We start from the raw sequence: 21,311 nt of genomic DNA, 5'->3' as shown, positions 1-21,311 counted from the left end.
CGTGAAGGTTAAAAAGCAGTCTTCCAACAGCATTTAATGAAGGGCTTGGTAATGATGCAAGGGACTTAGTGACGGGAAAGAGCGGAGGCATTGCAAGGGGCAGAGTTGGCAGAGGGAGGAGCCCGAGCGACACACAGCACAGATTAGCCGTTGAGACCTTCCTAGTTCACCTTCACAGGGATTTCGTGAAACTTAAACTCTGGCAGGAGAGATGTGGCATTTTGATTTGGAGAGTCACCTACTGTTCCTGGAAGCTTAGAAAGGAAAAGGGCTGTGAACGTGCCCTTGTGTGTGGGTTCAAACAGAGGTGAAGGAAGAGAGTACATGTTTCTGTAGAGACTGCAAAGTTCAGCTCTCTTCTGCCTTTTCATCTAGCGGTGTGACCTAGCCTCATTCACTTCCCCCCCACCCCCAGTTTAATTCTGAAAAACACTTTTCTCTTGTAGCATCAGTTGCTTGGGAGCTGATTTCAGATGTATTGTCATACTGATTTTTTAGTAGATTGATACGGACCTCCAGATGGAGAAATTACTGTAACCCAGATTATTGTTTATCTTCACACTGACAAGGTAAAGTCGTCTTTATTTCCCCAGCATTTTCCAATAAATAGGTTTCTGACTCCCGTGCCAGGGCAATAGCTGATGCCTCTTATAGCTGATTCTGTAAGTATCAGAGGATTTCGTGGTGTATGGAATAACATAAATTAGGAAGAAAGCATAAAACCCTCTCTCCAACCCTTTACTCATTATTTTTTGTTAGGGCTTCTTTATGTATACAGACAAAATCATCTAAAAGGCTGAAAATATGCAGAAAAGGTTGAAACAAAACATTAGTTAAATAAAATGCAGATCAGAATGTATTTTTAGTTCTTGAATGTTTTCCCTAAAAGGCTATCCTGTAGGAACCATGTTTTACTGCTTGAATCATATGGTAGTACGAGGCATGCTTTTAACACATGCTGCTATCACATGGAAATAAAGAAATGATCTCAAAACAAGAAACAATGTCTGTAGAAACTTCCTCTAATAACAGCTCCAGCAGTTAGCTGATTGGAGGACTCCAGCCTTGACTCCCCTTCCCAGCAAGGGGCCCAGATGAGAAAAGCTTGTTTGCCCACCCACTTCTCAAACAACTTCTGAGTTGTTTCCGCCAATGGTAACAGATGTTTCTTTCTGTTTCCATAACCTTTTCCTGTCAAGCTCTTTTAATGATACAGCATCTCTATTTGCATGAAGATTTCTCTTGACTCTCTAGCCTGATAACATTTATGTCCACCTGCGTGCTTCATGGAGCACCTCCATCTCTTGACACACCATTTCAGTATTGTACCCAGTATCAGAATTCTAGGAGTCTCACAGTGGTCCCTAAACAAATGGGGTTTTGCTGTTTTAAAATGTGTATGCATGCGTGCCGTTACATAGTGTAAAGCAATCAATATAGTGGAGCCTTCCCACGGAACTTCCCATCCACTGCAGCTATAAGCATACTAAATGACAAATGAGAAAACAAACAGCTGAGCCTAAACAGTCTTTGTTCGTAAAGCTTTTCTTATAAAGAAGAAAATCGCACTTACCGTCTTCATTTGAGTTGTACAAATGTAAGAATACCTGTAAGACTTGCAGCTCTGCTTCTTTTGCAAGCAGGATTTGAGGCTTTGGTTCTCCAGTGAACTGTACTTACTGCCCTGCAAGAACGAGCTTTTAAACTACGCGAACGAAGTATCCGCTGAAGCACAAGCTAAATAATTAACACTTCAGTAACAAGATACAACTATTACTTTGTGTTCAGTTGCCAAAGTCAGGCACTCACTTGTCTCATTCATCCCTTCTTTCCAGCAGTTGTTGAGCAGTTATGTTGCTCTCCACTCCTCACTAAGGTGAGGTGTAAGAAAGACACTCTGGTATGCCCATGGTTCAGATGGTATTTCTTTTTACCTTTTTTTTTTTTTGATGGCATGAGAGATTATGAATCTTACAGATAAAAAAAGAGTGCATAAATTGTTTTAAATCCTGTCAGACTTTCATTGTGCCAAGGCTGTACTTAAAGTGACGATTGGTAGTAGTTTAGGAGGTAGAAAGAAGGAATTCTTTCCAATTTATTTGGTTGGGGTTTTTTTTCCTGTTCAACGGTGCATATCTGATATTGGATGGTTGCAGAAAGTTCTTGGCATTTTGGAGACTTAGACCACAATCCATCACTAACAGCAGCTGAAAGGGTTGAGATAGGATGGTTTCCTACAGCAAGAAAATGAAACTGCTTGTTCCTTATTGGTCACCCTGAGCAGGATGAGGACTTCCTAAAGGGTGACATTTGCTTGCTCCAGTGTGTATATGCAAAGGCTATGATAAGATACCTCATTTGTCACTGAGGAGAGTACAGGGTTTTCCTCATCTGAGAGGTTCTATGTGAATATTGCTGGCTCAGCTCTTGCTGGTTCTGGAAACTCACCATGCTGTTTCATATCTGATTTTCCAACTTCCATGTGTAGCAGGGTGACATGAGCAGGGGCATCTCTATGGGGTGAACAACATCAGAGAAGCGGAAATTCTCTTTCTTAAGGAGAAGAATTACCAGCTTGCTTGGTGAAGTGCAAACAATTCAGATAAGAGGGGAATGCATTTGAAAAGGACTTTAACGTCTTCTAGTTTCCCTGAGGGAAAACTGGACCTACCATCAAAGACGAACGCTTCCCAGATGCATTTCTGTATTAATTGTTATATGATCAGACAAAGGAAGATCTCTAACGTCAGGAAGGTAAGATGTCAAGGAGCTGTCATGACTGTACTGGGGATGGAGTCTTTGGGCAGGGCGTCTGTTCGTTTATTGTTTGTGTTTCTTGCAAATAAACTGATTTCCCTCTAAAGTCTGAAGCTTGTGGCTGGAAAATTCCCTTCTTATGTGATGCATTATTCACTGTGTGAGTGAAGCCCTTGGGCACTTGACTGAGCTCCTATTAGGGCAGTCATCTTCACTACCTGCAGCTGAGGCCTGCTCAAATTCCCATTGCTGATGGGACTGTGGAACTCAGCATGCTAAGCGTTCCCCCTTTTAAAAGGAAATTTTGAAATAGGAATGAGCATGAATGGGAAATTGCATTTCTTCTTATTTTGTACAGCTGGGGTAAAGGAAAAATAATAGCTTTCTGAAAGTTTCAGCCTTCAGAGGGCATACACCACTTTGAGGCTTTCTCAGTTAACATCAAAGCTGAGATCCCTTCAATGCTTAGCATATGCCGAACTACCCTTACTAACGTTTTGTGCATCCATTCATGAAAATCGTTTTGCCCACTTCCTATTTATTTACAGCTTGCTGGTACATTGAAAAACAAACAAAATAAATCCTTGAAAATACCAGGTTGCTAGGCATACTGTTTCCTACAGCATTAGGCCACTTTTAGTTAGTTAGCTTGGCCACTTCAAAGGCAGCGTCTTCGCAATAGCCTGGAACAGAGATTTGCTGGGACTTGTCAAATTCATATTCAGGATTTAATATATTTACTGTGATCAAAGGTACTCCCCAACACCAGAATGCCCCGTAAAATACTTTAGGGTCGGAGATGTGCAAGAACCTGTTACACCTCCACTAGGCTTCAGAGATCAGTAATCACATTTCAGCTGAATTCAAATTGCTTCAGAACTGGTTGAGAGAATCTGGTGTATTCTTGCAGCAAAGAGCTTTATCCTTGGTTTATCAAATAGATTTGTCCTGTGTTTTGGGCTTCCTGGAGGCTCTGGATTATAGTAAATCTAGAACTAGTGAATGTAAAACTCATCAGCTGTGATAGATCCTTTCTGCAAGTGTAGGATAACCTCAGTATCATTAGCTACAGTTACAAACGGGCTCATAAAGAGGTAACTACTTTTCCAAGGCATTCATGCAAGTACTAATCTAGGGGGAATTTTATACCAGGGCCTAATTACTGTCTCAAATTGAGTCACAAATTAGCTTGGGGACTTCTCCAGCTTCCTCAAGCTTATCTGTAAGCATCTGAAGAAATCTTTCTCTTAGCGTCTGGCAGGTGCCCTCATAGTAAAAACTTAAAGAGTGAAGGATCTAGTCTAGAAAGAAAATTGAGCTCTGGTTTCTGTTAAATACATGGGAAGGAAATTCCCATAATATGCGAATGTTCCATTTTCTTGAAACTTGTACCCCAGAGCCTGTGTAGCTCTAGAGTATTGGCACTTCCTCTGAGACTCTGATAGTAGTAGTCTGGAAGTATCCTGCTTTTCACTGAGGGAGTGCTGGAGTGCCATGGAAAGTGGTTTTGCACTGCTTTTTTCCCTTTCAGTCTAAACTCAGACACTGGCTTGCATGGCTTGATCCATAAATGAGCAATAACTAACTGGCAAAGGTTCGTTTCTCCACATGCCAAGATGAGTTGGACCCTCTGAGGGGATTGAGACTGACGGATAAATATGTCACGTGTAGGTGGCCTATAAGAAAAGATTTGAGGATTTTTTTTTTTCAAGTCTTTGTTAAGACTTTTTTCCCCCCACTCTTTAAACTCTCTTGTCATGTGTTGAGTGGGGGTGGATGGAGATTGGGGTGGTGGGGGGAGTAGGGGGGGCTGCTGAAAGCATTTATCTTCATTTCTGCCATCACCCAGTGTTTATTACGCAGTGATAGACAGACGCAGGAAAGCTGCCAATCAAACCTACGTTCACTGCATTTCAATTGGCCTTCGCTTTGGATTTCAGCATTTTGAAATCTACATCATCTCTGCAGTAAAAGGTCATTCTGTTCGTGGGGATGACAAGCCCCAGACCCTCGGGTACCCACTGCAGTCACTTGTGATCCCATCAAACAGTGGAAGACCCAGGAATCAGGACAGACTGTCAAGTGCTTGGTGAGAACTGCCGCTTGTAAGAGCTGATCTGCTGCTGCCCACATTTAAGATGCTGAAGTGTGTTGTTTGCCTCCAGGTTATACTAGAATTTAAGAGGTAACTGCATCTTCTTCTGCTCACACCCAGGCTGAAACCCTGACTGGGCAAAGCCAGCTTGAGAATGAGTTCTCATATTGCACAGTGAACAAAAGCTCTGTAGTGAGGATTTTAACTTTTAAGTTTTCCACGCATGGTCTCAAATCTTCTCTATCAACCAATGGAAAAAGCAAACAACCAAGGTTAGGATAGCACAGTTGTGTACTGGGGGGTATTTTCCTCCCTAAATTGAATGTCTGAAATGTTTGCATGCTTTTAATCATCTTTACTGTAGGACATACATGCGTGCATGTGGGAGGCTTCTGGCAGGGCTTGTGATAACAAAGTGGAATAACATTTGTATATGTAGCTAGATATAATTTAATAATTACACTTCTCAATTACATAATTAGTATAAGTAGAGGTAATTACTTAATAAAAACATGTAGATCATGGATTTGCCATTAGTGTTAGGCACACTGATTTGGAGCCTTTGAGAAATGGACCAAATCCTTCTGAACATGCATCTTTTACTCTGTGAACCTTGTTCCCTCTGTCCTAATCTTTTTGATAAAGGTGTCTGTTACCTGAAACGTTGGCAGTAGTTGATAGCTTTTGCTGGCTCTGAAATTTGTGCAGGACTGTCCTGTAGATGGGGAAGTACTGCTTTTTTTCATCATTAGCTTTTCCATGTAGGATGAGACTGCCTTTGGAGGTGAAGGGGATGCAAGGTTTAAATGAACACCATAACTAACCCAAAGGTTCCGGGGAAAGGGATGAGAAGACCAGAATCTTTACAGAAGAAAACTCAAACCCATTTGCCAACAGCCTTTTTATGGTACTTGTAGCATTAAGTGCAACAGTTGTATAAGCCAGATGAACTTGCTGTTTGTGGAGCAGTTAGTGATGTTGCTAGGCTTCTGTGATGCAGGCGGAGCGCATGATTACTCTCCTAGGGTATGTTATTCTCCAGTTTATATATTACTTGCTATACCTACAAAGGTTGTTCTCATTGCAAAACTTCGTAACGTTCATTTGTAATAAGATCAGTATTCTGGAATTCTGTGCCCTGAGTAGTACCTCTGTTGCCTGTCTTTGCAGAGTGTTTTCCTTGTCTGACTTAGTCCTATAAGGCAGTTGCTACCTAGTCAGTGATGTTACTGTTCCCCTGCAGCAAGTCCCACTGCTTGAAATTTGTACAGAAACTAGTTTTTTTCTTCTCCACCTGGTGGCTGGAGGCAAGACAGTAGAAGAGCTGCCCTTGTGTAACCAAACCCAGGCTTGCAATGAGGAGACTTTTAAAGATGAAACAACATAAAATTTAATTGTCCTTCTTCCACTTCTGGCTGCAAAATGTAATTTCATTAGTGCATTGAATCTGCTTTCTCCAGTGCGTATCTTTTGTTCAGAGGAGTCCTTTGTTTTGGGGGATATGAAGAACAAGGCCTTGGGCATATGTAAAAACAATGGAAATGTTCTTAATTCTGCTCTCCCAAGTGTATATGTGCATCTGACAGAGGCAGATAGAAACTGAGCAGACGCACGGTGGAGGGTTGTCGATTGCTGGAGGCCTGGCACAGCTGAGTACACGGCGTAAAGCTGTCTGCTCAGAAGTCTTGCTCTTGGCATATTTCTGAGCTTTCTCCAGAACCAAAAATCAGGACTCAAGACAGCTTATCAATGAAAAGAGGACTAGCAGTAGCCTTCTTGGTGTCTTTATCAGCACTGGTCTAGAATTTACTTCCTTACTTTGCCCTGCCCACTTTGTTCTTTACTTTGCAGAGAAAACGTAAACCCTGTTAGTGTGTATATGTGGTTTTGGGTCATTTTTTTTACAAGCCTGCGTGTTCTGCTGGGATTTGATAAGAAAAGTAAAAATCCAGCCACCCTAGTCTCTTCATCTTCCTCCACAACACTTTAATTTACTAGCAGTTAGCAAGCTTTTAGCTCTCTGCATGGGCAGCTGGCCTGCTGTGTACTGGATACAGAGTTGTCTAAGTGATGTCTCTTCCACTGTTGCTGCTGTGGCAGCAGTCCTGAGCCAGCCCTTGTGGGAGGGTGAAGCCACTGACTTTTCTGTGTGCTTCCCACCAGAGACAGTGTGGAGATGCTGAAATCCATACTGCGTAGACTCTGGAGGCTGTGCTTTTCCTCATTTGTGCTTGGGGATGATCTTGTTTTGCTCTCCCTTATCAAATTCTATTACCTTGAGTTTCGCTGGGTGCCAGCATGTGTGTGTAAGTGCAAGGGCTGCATGTATATGAAGGCCTTAGAGACTACAAAATAATGAGATTTTTTACTCTAGTACTATTATGCGAGAACTGTTTCTTCTCTCCACTTGTTTCCCTAGGGATTGCATTTAATGCCTCTGAGCTTTCTCCAATGTATGCCCACTTGAGTTACCCATGGCAGTTCCTTTCTGCCTGGAAAATTATGTTGTTTGTGCTAGTTTCTGAAGTATTCTGCTTAGCCTTCTGCTTCGGACTGTTGCCCAAGTCCTTGGGTGGTTAGCAAGGGGCATGGAGTCAGGGCAGCCCCCTGCCTGCTTGAAGGGCCAGCTTGTAGGTCCTCCATGCTAATATTTTGTTACAGTCTTTACTATGTGGCAAATACTGTAGGCAGCCTGTATCTTCTGAGTGGAATTTACAGGAGTATCAGGAATTATGTCAACAAATGTGCGTGATTTGCTAGGACAGCGCTTTTCCTTAGCATGTATTCTGGTCTGCCTTCATAGCTGTACTAGAAAATTTTGGGTCTGTGAAAATACAGCTTCACTAGTACCAATAAGTAGAATGCATTTGCACCAAATGAATTGATTAGGATTCCTGCCTTGTGAGTCTGGGCAAGTCTTCTCTCTCATCAACTTTCTTTTCTTTCAGAAATGTGTTACAGGGAGGTGCTTGCCTGTTAATTTCCTGTGCTCTGTGGCTTATTTAGGAGGTGGTGTCATTTCTGTAAATAAGGTGTCTTTAAGAATCTAGAGTTTTGTGTATTGGATTTTGAAAGGTTTTCTAGGATTTTGTCTCCCCAGCTCTTTTCTGGATAATCTTCTGGAGGTTAAGTTGCTAATTATTTACCCCTTTTCTGTAGGTGCTGTGATTGGGGATGGACAGTCAGCCGTGGCCAGCAACATTGCCAACACCACCTACCGGCTTCAGTGGTGGGACTTCACTAAATTTGATCTGCCTGAAATCAGCAATGGTAAGCTGGAAAGGGTACCAGAACTTTCTTTTAAGTCTATACCAACCAGAGATACCATAAGCTCTAGGATCTTCCAAAGGTAGCTGTATGTTGCAGGCCTTGGATTACTTGATTGTCTTGTGGTATTGGAAACTGTAAAATGCTTAGCCTTTTGAGAAAGTTGACTAAAAGCATGCAGAGCTGTTCTGCTCTGTCTAGTTTGTGTATTCTTGCTATCAGTAAACCCATGCATAAATGGGGCTCTTTTGTGAGCATTCTCATGGGAATACCCAGTCTTCCTAGAAGAATTCTGTATCCAGTCTCCTCATTCTTTTACCAACAAGTTTCTAGAGGGATGTTGTCTTTATATTTTACATTAGAACTTGCTAATGAATTGGGTCTGAATTCTCCAAGTTATTGACATTAGTGTGAGTTAAAGTGCTGCAATACTTTCTGGTCGTTAGGGCCCTGGTCTGTTGCTCACCACTGTGTTGCAAGCCAGGAGAAATAGATGTAGGTTCTAGCCATTTGCAAAAGCAAATTCATCCTATATCTCAGGTGAAAGCTGCTTCTGGGTCAAGAATATGAGCAATATTGCTAATTTTATTTATTTATCTATCTATTTATTTATTTCCTCCTTCCCTTTGTGGAAATTAGACGATAGTTTTACATGTGTTCTATGGTATAAGCTAGCTCTCGCACTGGAAGAGACTTCCTTATGCAGGCACAAGCAGATTTGATGCTTGTGGTCAGCTGATTAAGGGAACGACTTTTTGAGGGCTAAAACTAACTTGACTAGAAGGGCTATTTTTAACCCAGAGTGGTATCCTGATATTTCTGAAGCTGTGCAGTAAGCTATGTTTGTGGCAGCCTGGGACAAAGATAGGAGGTAGATATTCATTAATGTTTCTTTGTACAGTGATTTTTAGTTTAGGCTGTATCTGTGCATATGTGAAATTCATTGTTTGACTTCTCAGCAAAACGAGATTGGGTTCTGCTTTAAGGGACTGACTTTTTTAGGGAGAACAGGGATTCTGTTTTCAGAAACACTTCTGCTTTCACAGGTAGCCATTGAAATGAATTCAGAAAAAGTTTCTCCCAGTCCCAGCCCTGTCTGTTCTGCAATTCTGGAAGTTACATATCTGGCAATAGAGGTCTCTGTGGAGTACTGTTCTGTTGCTTAAAGAACCCACAAAAGGAGCACATGTAGTGATACCATAGCAGCAGAGATGTGAGGAATTGAAATCATAGAATCACAGAATGGTTTGGGTTGGAAGGGAGCTTTAAAGGTCATCTAGTCCCCCCCCGCTGCCATGGGCAGGGACATCTTTCAATAGATCAGGTTGCTCAAAGCTCCATCCAGTTCCACTTTGAACACTTCCAATGATGGGGCATCCACAGCTTCTCTGGGCAACCTGTATGGGGCCATTTACCTCCCAGTCCCTGGGAAGTCAGAGGAGCTAGGGGAAAGCCATCAGTAGCCCATCGCATTACAAAAAGCTTTCTTACTGTGTCATTCCTACAGAGAAAGTATCTGGTGTTTCTGTTTCATCTCCTTCCTTCACATTGTATAGAATGTTGTGGTGTGATGTGTATAGCCTGGTGGAAAATAAAAGCCCTGCTTCTCGATGGTAGCTCTCAACATTGTAAAGGGGAAAGATGCTTTATATTTTGTCCTTGAGAAACATTCTTTCTCTTGGGAAGGAGCACGCAGTGTCATCTTGAAAGTAGAATACTGTGCTGAACTTGTGTGCCAGTGCTTTGATGTGTCTTGTTAAATGCCAAACTTTGTAGTACAGTTGTAGGCTGAGGATCAGTGTTCAAGGTGAAGTTTTGCCATGCGGTGGCAATACTTTCTATTGCCCAGCCAGACTCTGAAAGAGAATAAAAATGAATGCAGAGGGGGAAGCATCTTGCTGCTGACTTAAATTCTTTGGGACTTCTTTGCAAGCTTGTAAAGTATTTGAAGAGTGCTACAGTTGCTAATAGCTTCCCCCCCCACCCCTCGTCTGGCTGCTGAGAAGGCTGCGTATTTAAAAAAAAAAAAAAAAAAAAAAAAAAAAAAAAAAAGATGTTTGTTTATAATTTATGGAATCCCATAGAAAATAAGAACCATCTGCTTCTCAAGACATCAATATTTCAATCTTCTCCCTCTTCCCTACCAGGACAATTCCATTCTGAAATAGCTTCCAGTTAGCTGGAAATTGGGCTACAGTTTCTGTTATTGTTGTACCCTTCTTGCAGGCAGGGTTTCTGCTACAAGCGCATCCCCAGCCCTTCTGACTCCCCACTTTGTGCTTCATAAAACTTGGCTTGTCCATCTTGATTTATTATCATTTGGAAATGTTCAGTTTTACTCTCCTTCTTCCTTTTTACATGTTGAGCCCAACTCCAACATTTCTAGATTGTTAGCCACGTCTCCCTCTGCCAAGGTCTAGTAGGGATGCATGAAGGTGTAGCAGCTGTGCTCATCCTAAAACAGGTATTTGCCAAGCTTGCCTAGGCACAGAACAAAGGCAAGCTGCAAGTTTGCCAAGGTGCACAAATTTGTAGAGATATTGCGAAGCTAAATGCATAACAGTGGAGTGGTGGGTTGGAGGTGTTTTTTTCTGACTCTTCATGATCTTGGAAATAAACTGTTTTCCCAGTAAAGCATGTGACCTCAATAGCTCCTTTTTTTCCCCATCGTTTTCTGTAAATCAGAGGTGGTGATGTGAGAGAGCCCTCTTACACAGAGGGGGCTATTGCACTTTCTGAGACTGACTTGAGCCGCAAGTGGTTTGGGAGTTCAGGCAGATGAAATGATGCAGCCGAAGTTTGGGACTGCCTGCCAGCTCCACTCTCCATCAGAGAAATGACTCTGTGGCCAACCTTCGTCTCTGAGCCGCTCTTCTTCCTGTTACAATTAAACAAAGAAAAGATAGTTTGGAAGTAGGGTGTTGTCCACTGAATCGGACACATCTGAGCAAGCGACAGCAGCATGATGAGTGCCATCCTGTGATCTTGGCGCCTGGGCTCCAGCACCCTTTGGAGCCCTGGACTCAGGACTCGGCTCCGCGGCAGCAACCTTGCTAATGCTCAATCCAGCAAGCGCACGAAAGAGGACTCCGGCAGTCCTGGGGAAATGGCTTTGCAGGGACTTGTGGGATTTTAGTCTCTGCCCTGTCTTTCTTTATTAATTGCAAAATGGAAAAGATGGCTTCAGATTTCTTCTTTCCTATTGCCAGTTTTGCTTTTAATAACTCTGAAATAAACATGACCTGGTCTTAAACTGTAATTGTCAGTCATATCAGCATTGGGATGGGGAATTTATTTGGCAGCAGAGACAATGCTATCTCTGGCGTTTATTTAATATTCTTCTAGTAAGTGTTGCATATCCTTAAAATTTCCTGCAGCTAACGGGTAAGTATTGAATCAGCAAACAGTGTAGAATATAGCCTTTCCACAGGTAAAATATTTGAAGGTTTTATCACTTGTTTATATCTCTTGAATGTAGTTTCTCTCATGCTACTCGCTGCTCGTTATTTCATTTTCTAGCCATTGCGGCTGAACCGGTCTAGTTCTTCCACAGTTAGTCATGCATCAGAAATTTGTCCTGTTCTGACCCTGGCTGGGACTTGAGGAAGGTGATTTGATCAATACTGTGATTCACAGTGGGATGCAGAAGAACTTAAAAGAAGGAAAGGAAAAAAAAAACCCATGCCAAACAATGTATAAATAGGAGCAGCTGTTAAGAAAGTGTCATCCTTAAGGGTGGCTAGGAGCGGATGGTGTGCTCAGCACTGTTTTCCTTTGGCAAACAGTGCTGTTACTGCCAGCATTCCAGGCCTTCCCCAGCTTCAAGCGTAATTATGCTGTAGGTGTAAGCACTCCAAGTTGGCACAACAGCTTGATTAATTTGTTCTCTGATGTTTCTTTTGATCTGTTCTGTTAGCTCAGTGGCTGCATTAACAACAAAAGAAAACACAAGATGAAAGGGCAGCCTTGTAAATGGTTTTCCAATAATAGCAATTTTTTTCCCTAAAATCTTCTGTATTGGCTTCATTTTCATAGATCGGGCCTCAGGCTCAAAGAGATCAAACAGCCTGTGGCTTTGTCAAATGCATGGGTATCTTCATCCTCCCCATGTCTTGGGAATCTCTTACATGCTGTTCCTTAAAATGAAACCTTGCTGAGATCTCCACCTCTCACATTTAGACTTTTTCTGCTGGCACAGTAGGCTCCCTTGGTTCTAGGTGTAAGTGCTACCTGAGTCCCTCATCCTTTGTAAGTGAGGGAAGAGTAAAAAAACATAATGCCAGTGTGAATCATACATTGAAGGACTGAAATAAAGGGCACGCTTTCTTGTTCAGTGCAACTTGCATCTGTGATGTTTTATGTTCCAAGCACACATCAAGAGGGAAAGATAGTTCTCTTCTGGCAGAGGAGCTCACAATCTGTTTTGCTAAGAGGCATTCACCATATGCAACAAACTTTAAAAAGAACAAGACACACAGTCATGTTGGCCATCATTGTGGACTGCTCACCAAAAACCTCTGTGCTGTGCTGAAGGAGGGGGGTGGGGGGAGGAAAAACTGTGTAGATAAAAAAGGACCGAACATGTGCTATGTGATAAACAAGTATGCAATCTTGCTACTTCCGATATTGAGCATCAAATGGCAGTAGTTAACATTGTAGAGAAACCGTGACTACCTCATGGAAACTGCATCCTGAGCCCAGAGATGCAGGACGAACACTTAGATATCTAGCACAATAGGAATGAGAGAGAACAGTTCTTAGGCCCCAAAGAAAGAGACTGGACTGTATTTTCTCTTCTAATAATTTTCATAGTTGTACGTCTGGCAAATGCTCTCCCTGTGTAATGTGTAGTTTTGCTCTGTTGATGGCCTTCTTGCTTGGCTCTCTTTTAAGTAGTTATCTCAGCTTTGGCTGGGAGAGTCCCAATATTCACCTCTCCAATAAGTTCCCATTCCTTTTTTTTTTTCCTTTCCCTCAATTTTTTTACATCACTGCTGATTAGAGTACACAACAAAGGAATTGGTGAGAAAGGACCCCCTTAGCCACTGCGTCTAGCTCCCTGCTGTCTTAGGCAAGCACATCCTATAGTTCCTCTTATTCTGTCTTAAAATTGGTTAAATTCTTTGCCGCTTTCACTTCTGGCTATTCTGGTAGAAATCTTCTAGTTTCCAAACTTAATGGCTGCTTTTACCCACTTACTCACCTGTCAGCATTATTTGTGAAGAGAACCGATGTTTTTCTGGCATGCACTTTCTGGTATTTTTTGTAAATACAATCCCATTTCCTTGCAATTTTTTTTTTTTTCCCCCAAACATAAAATACATACTTCGTTTCCCCCAGTCGTCTTCCTAGCTCTTTGCTGGACTTGGTACCGTTTAGGGTTTAATCTTTCTTGAACATGGCTGACCAAAACTGTGCCCAGTATCCTGCATGTGGTCTCAGCACAAGGTTGTGTATCAGCACTGATATTTCTATTGTAAGTGTGTTCCCTAGTGCAGTTTAGGATTGCCATCTCTTTCACTGTTATGCTGGGTGGATGGCTCAGTCTTTGCTATGATCACCAAAGTTGATTCTCTCTTGTTTCCAACTGAGAAGCTCCTAGGAAAGCAGAAATTTATAAATGTTAACACACTCTAGAATTCTTTTGTTTCACTTCTGTTACGTCTCTGTATACTTCAGTTCACTGTGTGGTCTGATCATGCTCTGTTAATGAAATTACCCAACTTTGTCAACAGAATTCATCAACCAGCTCCACTCTGTGCCTAGCCCATTGATAAACCTAATAAGTAAGACTGGTTTTGAAATGAGTCACTGAAGAACTCTGCAGGAATCCTCCCAATTTGATGGGGATTACAATAGTGCAACCTGTTGTAATGTATCCTTTAACTAGTTCACAGCATATATTACAGTTCTTGTGTTGATGCCCATTTTTCTTGTGATGACATAATGAGTACTTGAATGAAGCCTAGATCTAAAAAAAAAAAAGGGGGGGGCAAATTTTAATTCTACCTTTTATAAAATTAGGTAGTATAGTCTTTAATCTGTTGTCTTTCTGTTCAACTAGCTTCAGACTAAGCACTCAGGAATTTCGTCATCTTTCGGACCGTCTGTTCTTTGGAGGGCCATGTGTATTTTAGATTCTGTTATTATAGGACTGACAGTGACTACCATTATTTACCTTTTTCTGTTCAGCAGCTTTCTGTTTATACTAGGCTGAAAATTACTGTTTTTAGCAGCTTTGAGACTGAAAAAAATGGTTGAATAAATTTAGAGTACAGGTGTAGGTGGTTTGGTACGGAATGTAATTACATAGTCCACTTTTTATCCTCATTTTTCTTTTTCATCAGAATTTCTTAAATGGAACAGTAGAAATTGATACTGAACCATGTAGGAAAGCAGTGCCCAGGAAAAATGTCTTTGAGACCAGAAGAACTAAAGATGAGGTTCAGCAAGTGCTTTAAATCAGCAATGCTGGAAGAAGGAGCAGTCCTGTCTGCTTCCTTGTCATGACTTTTTTTTTCTGCTGCTGCAAGGGTCTATGTGGTCGTGTGGTGTACCTAGTTGGGAAACTGTTGTGGCTAAAAAGTGACCTAGACAACAGTCAGTAATTTCTCAGCTATATCAGTACGCCAATGTAGCTTGCTTTCCACAGTAGTGTTGGAAACAAAGAGCAGAGGTTGTTTCTTCTGGCAGCAGTGTCAGTTTGTTAAAGCATTGGGTTACAGCCTTAATTTGATTTGGAAGTTCAGACTTCCAAGAATGCATAAAGCATTCTTGGCACTGTTCTTTTGTTAAACTAATAAGAAATCTAGCTCAAGAAGTACCTTCATAAACTTATCTGCAATTTTAGCTGAACAAATCAAAGGCGCTTCTAGGCTGGACATGGTCTGATGATTTAGAAGAGAATTTCTGGACTGTAGTAGTTGACATAGTGCTCCACATGATGCTGTAGCTTCAAGCATGTGAGATGGGGTATTCAGTCTTCTAGCATGCAAAGTTTCTATATTGCAAAGGTGGGCTTTATTTCTATTTTTCTATATTTCTATCCCCTTGAGTTTGAAAATTCTAGAATCTGAAATTTCCCCATCCCCAAAATAGTGGATGCAGTTTCAGCTCCAAACCTCCTGGAAGAATTGCAGAACTGAAGTACATCTAGGTTAGGCTGAGGGAATGAACATAACTCCAGCCTTGTCTTATCAAGCCACCATTGAACTGTTGGTGATGACGATGCTAAAAGGCCTTGGAACCTCATTGTACTGGGAATGGCACAAGTGCATAGTAAGATTCAGTAGCCCAAAGAGCTTGTAGCCTGCATATGCAAGGCATGGAGGGGAAAACATTTGTATGAGGTCAGCCAGCAACTCGCCAGCAGAGATTAAAGTAAAACTTGTGTTTTGTGAATCACTCTTCACTATCCTGTCTGCTGAACAGTTACTTCACTGAATGCATGAGTGTCTCAAATACTGGAGTAATTAAATGGAGGACCGGCTGGAGAAATCTCTGCCCTTTCTTACTTGCTTTATCCAAGATTGGTGTAAAAATCACCTGTCAGAAATGAATGTCTATATCTTCAGGGAAGAGTTTTTCTCTCATCTCCTGTTTATTGGAGATAAGGGGAGCTGGAAGTAGGGGCTTCACAAGCGAAGGGGAAATGAATTAAGGTGTACTGTTTTCTAATGATACCACTGCTGGAGTTTGTCAGAGAGTCACGATTTGAGACTTGTTTGAGCTGTGCTGTCCTTCGCAAAGGATGGTGTTATGCTCAACAAAGAAGGGGTTTGATAGAGTGCAATTGCCACTATTTCTTGGCTGAAGGCTCCAGGAGGTGAGTAGATTTCATTTCCTGGGCTCATTGCACTGTCTTATCTCTGTTTTGGAGGAAGTTTTACATTAATCAGGGTATTAACATTTCATAAACTTTTGGAGGAAGCTAAATGTCTTGAGTGCCTTTTGAGTGTACTGTCCAGTCTCCAACATTAGGTTTAAATCTGACTTTATTCTCTCTTGAACCTGAATACTTTAATCATTGTTCCTTTCTTCTTTGCAGCCTCTGTGAACGTGCTTGTTCAAAACTGCAAGATTTACAATGATGCTAGCTGCGATATCTCTGCCGATGGGCAGCTGCTGGCAGCCTTCATTCCCAGTAGTCAAAGAGGCTTCCCTGATGAAGGAATACTGGCTGTGTATTCTCTGGCACCCCACAACTTGGGCGAGATGCTTTACACAAAGCGATTTGGTAAGCATGCAGCAAGAAGTCGGGGTGGGTGGGGGTGTGAGAATTTACCTCAGAACTCAGCCTTCAGTGAGAAACGCAATAGTCTGAACATCAGTGATTGTAGTAACAGGAAATAATTTATTGGCCTTCTAACCAGCTACAAACAGAGTACTGCTGGGGAGAAACTTGTCGTATGGTCTGGACATGTAAGGTGCTGGTACGGGGGAGCTGCTAAGGGATAGTTTTTTATTCCTTAAAGAACTTCATTGTCTTAGTGGGAGGACACTTGCAGCAAGGAAATGTCTCGCAAAATTTGTGCTTGTGCAGGTCTGCTTATTCTTCTCTACCCCTTATAAAAATGAGCTTAGTATGCCATACATTATGGGAATGCTGGAAGGGAATGAAGAAGCTGTGAGGATGAAGCGTGAGGAGGGATGTCAATCTGTGAGAGAAATAACCCCTTTTTTCTTCATAGGCCCTAATGCCATTTCTGTGAGCCTGTCTCCAATGGGCAGATACGTAATGGTGGGACTGGCTTCCCGACGTATCCTGTTGCACCCCTCCACAGAACACATGGTTGCTCAAGTCTTCAGACTGCAACAGCCCCACGGTGGAGAAACCTCTATGAGGGTGAGTGTATGTGTATCCTGTTTCTGTGTGTTTTCATAAGTGATTTTGTGTCGCTTTGGCTCTAGCCTAGTAGTTAGTTGCTGGGTTATGATAGCAAAGAGGTAGCATGCTCCAGGCCCACTGAATAATAAACATGTAAAAGAATTTATTACCGAGATATGCAAACATGGCAGGAGAACATAAATATAATGAAATCGTGAAACTTCACTCTGGTTTCAAATATGATGACAAACGTATACATTCCTAAGTCTAGATAACATTCAGAGTACCTAGTATGTCTTTTGTACTTTTTTGAGTAACATGCATCTTGTTTGTGGTACTACAGTTGGCTTTGCTGAGGGAGTTTTTCAGCCGAGGCTTCAGGATCATTTCCTAACATTCCTGAAAGTGGCTAACCTCTAGGAGAGCAGCCACCAGCAGTTTCAGGAAGGGTAGGGGCCAAGTTTCATATCGTACTTGCAGACTGAAGATGAGGCTTATCATACTTTTGCCAAACAGGCTTTTGTTGGCTATTTATTCGTGAGCTTTCTATGTATATGTAGTCATATTTGGGCACTGGAATTATCTTTCTGTACTTCTGCTTTGTGGGAGAGCTGAACCATGACCCACTCTGACTTGTTCATTACCTGAGGGAAAACTTTCATCTTTTTGCAAACTGGCAAATAGAGTTAAGAGAACATTTATGTCTTGCTTTGTTCATCAGCACAGCACAACAGCTGTTCAGCGATAGTTTAGGATGGGAAAAGCTATGTCCAGTTGATAATGCACAAGGAGAGTTAAGGAGGCAGAATTAGGTAATTTCTAAAGCTGATATTTGGGCCAGATTCAAGTTTAAGGCCATGTATTCAGGTGACTTGTTGCAGGAAATGAAAAATAGCTATTCAAACTTTTCACTTTGGGGATAACTTGATCATAGTGGAATTTATTACATGAGCAGCTTTTTTTTCCCTCTCTTTTTAAAACTTTTTCTTTTAGTCTAAAAGGCTCCTCTTATTATTACTTTTGGCAGAGCTTTCCCAGTGTACAGGGGTTGCATTGAGCCATTTGTCTGGTGGCCTTGCACTGGGGAGAGACTTGTCTCTGGTATAAATTGCTTGATTCACCTTCAGACTCTGTAGTTGCTCTCCAGACTGCTCATGATTCAGAGAGGGTCATCTCAGCTGTGTCATTACATGAGCTGTTTTATCAGCTGATACAAAACTCTTGTTTATTGTCATCATCTGCTCCACATTATAAGGCAAGGGAAGATCAATGATGAGGATATTCTTTGGTGCACCAGTCAGCACTTTTACAGGCCTCGTTCTGAGCTACCATTCTGGTACAAGCCTCTTAAGGTAAGAGACAGAAATTAAAATGTATTTATGAAAAAAGCAGAATTTGGTTAGCAGGTACAGTTGGTGAAAGCTGTGTGGATATAAGATCACTAATTACATGAATTCGGTATCCTGTTAAATCCTTTTAAAAGTGTAGTTTACCCTGGTACTGTTTCTTTTTTCAGTTATTTTAAGATCCTAGTGAAGTACATAGCTTTTACTGCCAGATACGAGAGTATCCCTTCACACAGTCTTTTTACCATATCATAATAAGTTAAGATAGAGACGTCCTATTAGCTAAAATCATGTCTTTTCCTCTCATCTGTCCTTTACGCTAAAATCCAGTTGCTATGGCTTCTAGCCCTTCCTTTTGGAGACATATTTTTGTAGACAGCTAAATCAGTAAGCTTCTGTCCAAATCTTCCATTTATATTTCTTCATCTCCATTTCAAACATATCTTCTTTCCCTATGGTGTGTTATACTCTTCAAATGCTTGTACCCTTGCTCTTAGTCACCATTTAGTGAAGTAATGCTTTGTATTCCCTTAATCTTTTCTTGTAATTCAATCTTCCAGCTTTCGTTTTTCTCTCTTCTGAATTCTCTCCAAAATGCCCTTCTTTTTTTTTTTTTTTTTTTTTCCCCTCATTCTGGAATATGGTTAAATGTACGTAATGTGATAAGCATAGTCTTACCAGAAACCCACAGAGGGTATTTTTTTCTGCTTTTTTTGGACTACAGGGCTTTACTTACGCAGTCAAAAACTGGGTTTTTTTTCCTTTTTTGCTGTTATGGTGCATTGAAAATTGTGTACAATTTTTCCCACTCTTGCTTTTCAGACTTGCTCCACATCATTGCACTCCTGTCTTTCTCATCTGCTGTAGTTCTGGATTATTTTTCTCCAGATGGATTGCATGTATTCTAAAGGTTGCTTTTTTCATCTTTCTTGCACATGTATTTTTAGCCTCCAAAAACCTTTCCCCCACGTTTTTAAATCTATCCAGTCTAGCAGGATTTGCTAACTAATTTGCTGTTTTCCCCTTTCCCACATGATGTTTAAAGATGTTAAAAATGTCTCATTTCTGACTGCCTTGGACTTTTAGCTTTCTATGTATGTGACAGGGTCACAACTAGACCAGTTTGAATTAATTTGGTTAAAGAGCCTTCCTGTGGGATGATGTTGAGTATTTTCAACATTCTTGTGTGTTGTTGGTCATCTTTGTGCAGTCTGTAGGATCAAGCTTGGAAAACAATAAACTGTTAATCTTGTAAATACTATTCCCTCATCTAGCTGTAAAAATTAGATCACCTACAGATATTTCTTCTGTCATGAGTTTTGCAATAAAACTGCTCCATGAGTTTGTAGTACTTTTCAAGGCATGCAAAATGAAAATAGAGCTTTAAGTAGGAATCTATATAATATTCTTAGCACACTGTCTTTACAATGACTGACGTATTCATATTCAGTTGAGTAAAAAACCTGTTTGCAGCTTGGCCAGCATGCAGTTTAAAAAGGTTTAAGAAGCTTGGTGAAACTGTATTTTTCAATCTCTGATTTAATATGTGCATTACAGAGAATCAGAAAGCATCTTTGTTACCTCTGTGACAACAGCTTGTAATACATAGCAATTGTTACTCAACTTCTTAACTAAAAATAAGTCATAGCCATGTTCTGAAGCAATGCTTTGTGGATGTTTTAATTTTACATTACTCACAAAACTCCCAAGAGAGAAATTAAAGAGAAATGCTACATCAGATTCTATGAAAATTCTTGTAAGTTGTCTTACAATTGTTCTTTCTTTCCCTGACGCCTTTCTATTTGCAATCAATGAAATGGGAGACTAGGGCTTGGCAATGTGGCCTATAAGTCACTGCAAAAGCGTGGCAACCTGCTGAGGAGTGAAATGCAGTGATTACTTCTGCTTCCAGTTAACTCCTCCTCCACATCCTTGACTAGCAGTCAGCGGAATACATGCTTCTATTCCTCAGAGAGCTTCCTCCATCTTGCTGTTGAAATAGAGGCTTTGAAGATGCAATTAATTAGTTTTGTTATGTGAAACTCCAGTACATTTAATTGCACCTAAAAATTCACTGGCTGCTGGTGTAATTTTCAGAGTTGGAGAGAAATGTTCTGTCTGAGAACTACAGCACTTTTGGACTGTACTAAGGAGCATTTTGGTTATACAAGTGTGCATTGTCTATATACATCTTGCTTCTAATATTTCAGAGAGATCAGGTAGAGTTCTACAGGTCAGGGCTGACGTGATTCAACAGTTATGAATTCTGTTCAGAAATGGAGTAAAAGTAGTGAATTGTCATCCAATATGGTAGTCATGAGCTAAAGGTTCATGCTCTTTCTGTTCACTCCCTTCAGATTGATCTGCTTAGCATTTCAGATGGAAACCTGGCTTTGCTAAAGAACAAGTTTCATTTTCAGACTGAGGCTTAAAAAGCTCTCTAGTAGTGTTGACTTTTAATAAGAGTGGTATGCATAAGCTTCATTTTTTTGTTGTTGTGTTTGTGGCTTTGTTTTTTTTCAAACCTAGCTAACATCTCTGAAATTTATCTGTAGCTGGAGAGTACAGGTGAGGAGTTGCTTTTAGCAGATCTCTAGCTTGGAGTGGTACAGGTAGCAACGGTACTGGGAATTGTCTGGAAATATTTGAGTTTCAGAGATGGGAGAAAGGACTCCAAATATGGTCTAAGAATAGGTTTTGCAGCCTATTTTGAAAGCACAGGTGGAGCTGGTCTCCAAATAAAGAGGATCTGTTTTCAAGCTGCTTGGGTCTAGGGTGATTTCTGAATTCCACATGATTCTAAGAGTATACAGAGGCTAAAGAACTTAGAAGAACATGAAATTAGAAACTTGGTCAGAGCTGAAGTTCATTAGAAACATAGAAGAGTAAGGATCATATTGCCCTAGATCTGTTAGCAGTGGATATTAGTGAGAAAGGCGGCCAGAAGGTAGTTTTATTTCTGGCATTCGCAAATCTGATGCCCTTGCAATGTTTAATGTTTTTCATTTTACCCAGAGGA

General features: G+C 41.1%; 1 protein-coding gene across 2 annotated transcripts in view; it reads left to right on the top strand.

Annotated features, from left to right (window-relative positions):
• The window catches only part of AMBRA1 (autophagy/beclin-1 regulator 1), a 134,132-nt gene that overhangs the window by 73,695 nt on the left and 39,126 nt on the right, over positions 1 to 21,311 (top strand). For both annotated transcript variants that reach the window (XM_010580109.1, XM_010580108.1), the window contains 3 exons: positions 8,012 to 8,122; positions 16,167 to 16,355; positions 16,810 to 16,964. In XM_010580109.1, the coding sequence (XP_010578411.1) occupies positions 8,012 to 8,122; positions 16,167 to 16,355; positions 16,810 to 16,964 (455 nt within the window). The remainder of the gene's footprint in view (positions 1 to 8,011; positions 8,123 to 16,166; positions 16,356 to 16,809; positions 16,965 to 21,311) is intronic.

Source organism: Haliaeetus leucocephalus, unplaced genomic scaffold (genome assembly GCF_000737465.1).
Source record: "Haliaeetus leucocephalus isolate CR32 unplaced genomic scaffold, Haliaeetus_leucocephalus-4.0 Scaffold696, whole genome shotgun sequence".
In the NCBI taxonomy this organism is placed as follows: domain Eukaryota; kingdom Metazoa; phylum Chordata; class Aves; order Accipitriformes; family Accipitridae; genus Haliaeetus; species Haliaeetus leucocephalus.
This window is presented reverse-complemented; position numbering and strand designations above follow the sequence as displayed.